Genomic DNA, 8,121 nt, shown 5'->3' on the forward strand with positions numbered 1-8,121 from the left:
TCAGGGCGCCGCCTGTTTTTTTACAATTTTGCGTGGGCTGCGCGTCGCCTGAGCAGGGCTAGTGTTTTGTGACATCTTTATGTGGCCAGCGCCCCAGTGCATGCATGCGCGGGGCCACACCGCGTGTGCGCGAGGCCGCGGGCGCGGCAGCAATGGGTGCCTGTGGTGGCGGCGGCCGAGTCCTCAGGGGCCACGCCTGCAGCTGCCGTGCCTGGCCTGCGGGGCCCAGCCTCGATCACTCACAATCACTCGTATCACCACACCAAAGGCCATCAAATATCTTCACACACCGGCACCCTCCACCACTCACCATCAAACCACCTCCCCCACTATGACTCACCTTTTTGAAACCATGACTCAGGTCGACCCCGTCATTGGGGCAGGCAGTCTGCAGCTGCCCCCCACGGTGCGCATCATCAAACGTTCCACGCCAGCCGGACACGAGCACATGCTTTGCGGCGAGCACCGTGCCGATTTGGTCGCTTGTGGCGTCCGGCCGATTCTGGGCGTTGGGCCTCCATTTTGCAGCAGCTGGCCAGCCTCTTTATACGTAGCGCATGCTTGGTGGGCGACACTCCAGCAATCAGGGCGTCTCTTTGGTGACTGTGAACGCAACGCAACATGGGCCACTGCACAGCAGCGTTTGCGACCGCTCACTTGGTTGGGACCCCTCACCTGACTGGGCGATTGCCGATGACCACGTGGCAAACCCACGACTAATAATCATGCCATGAATAATGGCCACCGCAGGCTGCAGGCGCGAAGCTCACCAAGAAGGTGGAAAATGACATCCACTGTGGGTGATGGTGTTACTTTCGTGCTTGGGGTGATGCCCTGGTTCACGTTATGGAACTTCACTTTCATTGGCGTGATTCACTGCTCTCTGACCATTCAAACTCATTGACTGCAGTCGCTGCTGCGTTTGAAAATCGTCACCATGGCTCTGGCCTTGGTTTCACGATTGGGTCCCCCCTGCGTCAACGGCTGCTTTACCGGCTCCGTCCGCACCCGTACCGCCGTACCGTACCGCAGGCGACCACCTGCGGGACACCATGAGCCCGCTGTACCGCCCGGTGCCGCAGTCGCTCAACATCAGCACAGCGGCCGGCGTCAAGGACTACTTCCCGAACCTGGCGCAGGTGACTGATGATGATGTCATTGATGACATCATTGATGCTGGGGTCTTGGGCTTCACAAGATTGGCTTTACGGGGGATGCACATTTCGGGGGCTGAACTCCGCGCCGCTGTAGCATATGCCACAATTGCATTCCGCACGCGGCGCGGCAGGCGGCCCACGTATCGCCGTCAAGGAATCCGATCCTGTCCCGCATACTGTACATGATTGTGACTCATCGTTCCAGGTGGTCATGGTCGACGAGGACGAGCCGCTGCAGTTCATGCACACGGTCTGGCGCGCCAAGGTGGTGTGGACCGTCATATTCCAGGGCGTCGTCGGGGAGGCCAACCTGGTGGGCACCAACCTGCAATCTGATGTGATCTGATGTGATCTGGTTGTGATCTGGTGTGATCTGATCTGGCATGTTCGCATGCGGGAACCTCCACTTTTGGTTGCCGTGATCTAGCTACTGATGTCACGGAGGGTGGCCTGCGTTGTAAGGGGTGCAGCCTGGCGCGAGCACTGGGTCGCGCGGTTGATTCAGCTGGCATCAGCGGTCTTGCCTCCACCCTGGGCACCCACTGCACTGTCTACACCCTCGATCAACTGGTGACCCGACCTCAACCTCGGAGCGATCAAACCCAACCTCGGACCGCCGCCCGCCGCCAGGTGATCAAGTACAACACCAGCTTTGAGGACGCAGTCGCCGGCACCACCCCCAAGAATGGGGAGCTCAGCCTGAGGATCAGGTGGGGTGGGGCGCGGGCCGCCTGGCACGTGGGCGCAACTTGCCATGGCGGATCAAGGTGTCGATCAAAAAGCGGAGAACTAGTGTTGAGCTTTTCAGCAGCGTTGGGCCCTGAGCATGGAAGCAGCCACATCACGAACCCTGATTTGTAGGGAGGGGAGCAAAGCTTGGCGGATTTGAAGCGGGGCTCCCAGGCTGATTGGAGCAGAGATGCCGCCCTCCATTTGTGTTACAGCGGCGGTTGCGGCTGTCCCCCTGTTTACAAGCATCGCAGACGGCCGAGCCGTCTTCTGAGAAGCCCCGATTCGTTTCGGCGAGACTGGCCGCCGCCACCACACCGCCGCTGCATCCCAAACGCACGCAAATTGCCCGCAGGCGGGAGGCCGCGGGCCCCACGTCGGTGGACCGCATGTGGCGGGCCCTGGACGCGGTGGCGGGCGCCTGCCAGGTGGGCGAGGACGCCCCCAAAGGGACCCTCGCTCGGTGGCATGTCTGGACACAATATTGGCATTTGCATGCAGGCAGCAAAGCGCGCTCAAGGGGAAGATCAATGGTCGATGCATACCGTTTGCGGTCGTGCGGGCGCAACGCGGGAGGGCCTGCACGGAGGCACCTCTGGGATCCTGCCCGACGCATCCTGCAAGCCTGCAGGGGCTTATTGTCTCACGCGCGCAATCGCTTCACGCCACGCCACGCCCCGTTGCAATAGCTCCCATCACACAAGCACGCACACGCATGCACGCACGGATGCACGCACGCACAATCAGCTGATCCCATCACACCGCACCCTGCATTTCCTGTGTACCTGGACAGGCTTTCCGCAATGAGGGCTGGGACGGCAAGACTGGCCCCTGGGAGCCCAACCCAACCCCCGGCCCCTCGCCCGACCCCTCACCCACGCCTGAGCCCAAGCCGGAGCCGAGCCATCGCCCCAGCCCGGTCGCCCATGATGCCCAGCAGGGCGCTGGGACGGGCGGCAGTGATGACGTCAGCGCGCGTAAGCGTGTTCGGCCTCCGCGGCGCCACGGGGACCCGCAAGCCTGGCTGGCCGGGCGCGAGCGGCGCGAGGAGGACGGCGGCGCAGCGACGGCCGAGGAGCGCTGAGCAGCGCTGAGGAGCGCTGAGCAGCGCTGAGCAGCGCTGAGGAGCGCTGAGCAGCGCTGAGGAGCGCTGAGCAGCGCTGAGCAGCGCTGAGGAGCGCTGAGCAGCGCTGAGCAGCGCTGAGCAGCGCTGAGGAGCGCTGAGCAGCGCTGAGGAGCGCTCTGCCCTTTGGCGGCCCCTCCGGCGGACAGCATTCCATTCGGCCTGCTCGCCCCGCGCGTCTGGCTCTTGTTTGATCTTGGCCCTGTTGTTTCATGAGCCTTGTACATCACACCCGCAGCAAGCGGCCGCAGCTGTGCTGCCATCTGAGCTGCATTTCTCCGGGCCCAAGTCGAGCTTGGACCCTGGCATTCGCTGGACGCATTACACCGAGTGTTGCTGGCCTGTACCGCCCCTGCACGTGCGCAGTCATTCACTGCAAACCATGGATGCTTGCACAACGGCTTAGTGCGCCAGAGCGCGCTTTGACAAGTTGTGGGCGTCGCATTTTGCGGCTGTTTTGCTTTTGCTAGTGCCGGCAGTGATGCGGGCTGACTGGGCTGGCTGCCCAAAAGCAGGGCACTGTCTGATTGGCAGCACCCATTGCACCTGGTGCTGCCCTTTGCTACAGATGTGTGTGTTTATGTGTGTGTCTGGCCTGCATTCTGTGTGCACGTGTAATGGTGAACATTGTACGCGTCATATCACAGCGCACAAGGTGCACCTCAACTCTGATGTTTCAAAAGCCCAGCGACTCAAATCAATTGAAGTTAAGTCAGCAACAGCCATTGCATGCATTGCTGAAGGGACTTTGCAGGGACGACCCAGCAACAGGGCATGGTTTCATCCTGGGAAGGTTCGTGCACACATCAATGGCATGAGCGCACACATCACCTCGTCACCCCGCGCCGGCCACCAACCGGCACGTCACCGACACGGACTCGTCAAGTGACTCCGTGTGGTGCAGCCAGTGCGCCGGGAAGAACACGGCGTCACCGGGTGACAGCAGGGCCTCCATGAAGCGCAGGCGGCGGGCCAGGGGGAAGCTGCCAAGGGGGGCCGGTGTTGGATGACGTGGGGGAGTTATGATGGAGGGTGGGTGAGCGAAACGTTTGAGAAAATGGCTGCGCAGCCCTGAGGTGTGTTGTGAGGTGCTGGAGCAATATTCAACAAAGGGGGCACGGCCACGTGCACTGGCCAAACAGGCAGCCCCAGGCGCGAGGCGACGACAACACAGCCTGGCGAGTATTGTATTGCTTTTGATGCAGGGCCAGCGTGCAGTTGAAGAAAATTTTACTGTCTGCACGCAAGGAGCGCTGCGCTCACCGGGTGTAGTCAGGGTCTGCCGGGTTGACGCTCGCACGCCGCCGCAGAAGGTGGGTGTCCGGGTACGGGTAGCTGCACGGCAGCTGGTCAGGGTCCAGGAACAGCATGCGCTTGGCGCCGCGCAGCTGCACCAGGAAGGAGTGGGACGAATCGAAGTGCAGCGGCGACACCGCGCCGGCGGGGCCGATCCAGGCACGCGGCGCCTGCGCGACCCGCAGCCCGGCCGCGCTGCTACCCAACTGCACCCCCCCACAAGCGCCGTGCTCGCACGCGGCAAACCCTGCAGCTGCAGCGGCGGCCAGCTGCTCCAGCAAATCCCCAAAAAGAAGGCCTTCGGCCGCTAGTTTCGGCGGCACCTCCGCCTGCATGTAAACGTATTCCAAAGGAGAGTACACCGCCGGCGGCGGCCGCTGCAAGGGCTGCCCGGGCCGGCCGCGCGCCGGCGCCCGCGTTGCGCCGGGTGGGGCGCGCAGTCGCGCGAGGAAGTCGGGGCCTGACATGCTGACCTGTGCGCTCGGCGCCGCCGCGGGGCCTGCGGAGCGGCGGGCCGCACCGCACAGGGGGCGGGGAGGCAGGGAGGATGGGAAGCGGTCGGCACCCTCTTCCTCGGAGCTCACACTGGCAAATTGCTGGTGATGGACACGACCAGGCCGCAGGGAGGCAGCACGGCCGTGTGTGTCTCAGCGCCGATCCGCACGCAGCCCCCTGACGTCGCAGCCCGAGGTCGCACCACAGGGCAAACCGCAATACAAAACACGATAGTGCGACCCTCAAAACATCCAGCCGCACCCACCTTTGGCCTGGGTGAGGAGGTCCGCCAGCACCGGCTCCACAAACGGAAACTGCAGGGAAGGCGCCACCCGCACCTTGCCCCCAAACCCCGGCCGCGCGCACAGCCATTCGGGCGTCCAGTCCCGCGCCGCCGGCCAGGCGGCCGCGGCGCCCTTGAGGATAACGGGATGCTCTGATGGCAGCCCCCGCACCGCGGCGGCCCAGCCGCCGCCCTGTGTGCCCGCTGCTGCCTGCTGCGCCTCGTACCAAGGCCCAGGCGCCCCCGGCGCCGACCAGCCGCAGTCCCGCCAAGCGGCGCCCTCCCCACCGCCGCCGCTGTCGCTGCCGCTGCCGCTGCCGCTGCGGATGCTGCTGCTGCTGCCTGCCAGCAGGCAGCGCATGATGGCGGCTGCGGCGGGGCCGCGCTGAGATGGTTCGTGCCAGTCGCATGCAGGGACCTGTCCGGCAACCGCAGTAGTGGTGTAGGAGTGTGTGTGCGTGTGTGTGCGTGTGTGCGTGCGTGTGCATGCGTGCATGCGTGTGCGTGAAAAGGGCGCACGGCTGCGAATGCTGGTGCGCCATCCATGGGGCGCCGTGCGCAGCAAGGAGTCGATACGCTGGACAGACGAACAGAAGGGCTGCACGCCTTGCAGTGGAACCTTCAAGCACAGGTGCCCCTGCCCCCTTGCCCCGCGCACTCCAAGCGCCCACCTGGCGGGCCACCGGGACCAGCACGGCAGGCGGCCGCGCGCCAGCCGCAGCAACAGCGACGCCGCCGTTACCACCGTGGGCGACAGCCGCCGCCGCTGCCTTTGTGCCGGTGAAGATGCCCCGTATCCCCTCGAACCGCCACCCGACGCCACCCCCACCGCCGCAAGCCCCGCTGGCATCACCGCTGACGTCACCGTCAACGTCACCCGGGTGATAGTGGTGCGTCAGCCACCCCGGCTCTGGCTGCAGCATATGGCGGAGGAACGCAGCCTCAATCCCCGCCACCAGCCGGCCAGCCGTCTGCCACGCCGCGGCGAGCGTGGCCGCGTCGCCCCCTCTGCTGCTCACACCTCGGCCGCTGCTGCCGCTGCCGCTGATTGGCTCCTGATCAGAGTCTGAGTCAGCCAGCAGCACGTACAGCCGCAGCGCCTCTTGCAGGAGCGGCGCCAGCTTGGGAAGCGCCGCCGCGGCGTGCTCCACACACCAGAAGAGGTCCCGGGTGTCGACGCCGGCGCGGGGCTGCGCGACCTCAAAGGCGGCCCTGATGCAGCGCTTGAGCGCCCAGCGTGCCGCGCGGCCTGCGGGGGGCAGGCGGGCGCAGAGCACGATCAGTCAATCCTTAATATAAGCTTTTCATGCAAATGTTAGAAATTTTGATACATGAGCAACTCAGGTACATGCTTTCAAGGGTGAAAATGCGGATGCTGCTTGCCGCAAGACGCGCCGCCCCCTGGCCCCCTCCTCCGCACCTTGCTCGGCCGGCCCCGCGCCCGGCGCCGCCGCCGCGCCCCTCGCCGCCTCCACATCGTCCGCCAGCGACGGCGGCAGCCGCGCCGCGGGCAGCGCGGCCGTGTCGGGCATGAGGGCCGGCAGGTCGAGGCCCCACAGCGCCACAGACTGGCTCGCAAGCTCGAATGCCATGGGGATGCGGTGCGCGACGTGCGGGCGCAGCCGCCATCCTGCAGCGCCCCCGCCGCCGCCACCGCCGCCGCCGCCATCGCTGCCGCTGCTGCTGCTGCTGCCACCGCCGCTGCCGCTGTCGCCGCTCCTCCTGTGTCGGTGGGCTGCTTCACCGCCGGACAAGGGGCCATAGGCGCCCGCAAAAAGCAGCGAGGGCGCCGCGGCGCCGCCGCCGCGGGCGATCGCGCGCCGCAGGGCGCGGCCGGCGGCGGAGGCGGCAGGCACAGGGACAATCTTGATCTCGCACTGCGGCGGGAAAGGGGCACATCAGGCAGCGCGTGCCACCTCAAAAGATGAATCAACTGAAACATGGACCGAGACAATGCCGTGCCTTCGATACTTATCTCATCCATCGCAGGTCGCAGCATCTCTGGTTTGTTCAGAGCCTTTGCGGTTGCAGCAGTCGGCGCCGACCCAGCGACAACCACCCAGCTTCCAGGGCAGTGGGTGCAGCCTGTCCATTCGAGTGCTGATGAGGCACCGACAGCAGTCATTTCCCAAGCCCTCGCAACACGCACAGATGGGCGGCGGGACGCCGCCGGCCAGGGGCCCCCGGTCCTGCGGCGCCTCATGCCAACCTCTCTGGGGGAACACACCCACCTTGACAAAGCCCAGCAGGGCCTGGTGCTGTGCGAGAGCGGGGCCGAGCGCAGCGAGCACCGCCGCCTTTGCTGCCCGCGGCGCCGCACTCGGGGGCGCGCGTCTGTCGCCATCGCGAGCCTCCCCGGTGCTGCTGCTGCTGCTGCTGCTGCTGCTGCTGCTGCTGCTGCTGCTGCTGCTGCTGCTGCTGCTGCTGCTGCTGCTGCTGCTGCTGCTGCTGCTGCTGCTGCTGCTGCTGCTGCTGTCGCTGCTGCCGCTGCTTTCCAGCACCAGTGCGAACGTGTCGACGTCGGAGACGCCCGCGAGGAAGTGACCCCTGGGGAGGGAGCCCCGGAGGTAGACGCCCACCAGATCACATGCCAGCTCACTGCTCAGATCAAGATCTTGAGAGCCCCCAAGGGCCGACCGGTATGCATCCACGACTGTTCCCAGGAACGGCCGCCATCCCTCCGGAATCTGCGAGGTTGGGGTGTGGTGAGGCGGTGACAGGATATGAAGGAGATAGGGTCAGCAGCGGCAGGGCACTCGGCCAACCGCCAGCCATGGCATCTACAAGTGTGCTTCAGATGGCATGAGACAGTGTGCTGTAGACTCGAATGACATCAGGAGGCGGCTGCTGTCCGACCGCGTGTCATGGGTTGAGGCTGTCAGTGTTCGGTTGTCGCACATGACGGTATAGCGTGTGGACCCGACCCTCACCATTTGTATTCTTGCCTCATTTGGTACGCATCCAAGTGTGGGAGCTAGCGGCTGGGGCCTGGGGCTGATGGGCCCGACTGCGCGGGCAGGGACCGCCGGTACGGCAGG

The 8,121-nt window shown here is 65.3% G+C and overlaps 2 protein-coding genes across 2 annotated transcripts; one reads left to right on the plus strand and one right to left on the minus strand.

Moving 5' to 3' along the window:
* Positions 1 to 352: 352 nt before the first annotated feature.
* On the plus strand, positions 353 to 2,970 carry MNEG_8613 (hypothetical protein; the record flags this gene model as incomplete). The annotated part of the gene is made up of 7 exons (XM_014042911.1): positions 353 to 406; positions 751 to 796; positions 1,033 to 1,139; positions 1,363 to 1,470; positions 1,788 to 1,867; positions 2,242 to 2,314; positions 2,680 to 2,970. The coding sequence occupies 7 exons, from the start codon at positions 353 to 355 to the stop codon at positions 2,968 to 2,970; spliced, it is 759 nt and encodes a 252-aa protein (XP_013898365.1).
* Positions 2,971 to 3,844: 874 nt separating this feature from the next.
* MNEG_8614 (Hypoxia-inducible factor 1-alpha inhibitor) lies at positions 3,845 to 8,033 on the minus strand (the record flags this gene model as incomplete). Its single annotated transcript, XM_014042912.1, has 8 exons — positions 3,845 to 3,992; positions 4,273 to 4,475; positions 4,779 to 4,804; positions 5,066 to 5,452; positions 6,105 to 6,332; positions 6,504 to 6,960; positions 7,315 to 7,630; positions 8,014 to 8,033. The coding sequence occupies 8 exons, from the start codon at positions 8,031 to 8,033 to the stop codon at positions 3,845 to 3,847; spliced, it is 1,785 nt and encodes a 594-aa protein (XP_013898366.1).
* Between the last annotated feature and the right edge of the window lie 88 nt (positions 8,034 to 8,121).

This window comes from Monoraphidium neglectum (genome assembly GCF_000611645.1).
Source record: "Monoraphidium neglectum strain SAG 48.87 unplaced genomic scaffold scaffold01656, whole genome shotgun sequence".
Taxonomy (NCBI): Eukaryota; Viridiplantae; Chlorophyta; class Chlorophyceae; order Sphaeropleales; family Selenastraceae; genus Monoraphidium; species Monoraphidium neglectum.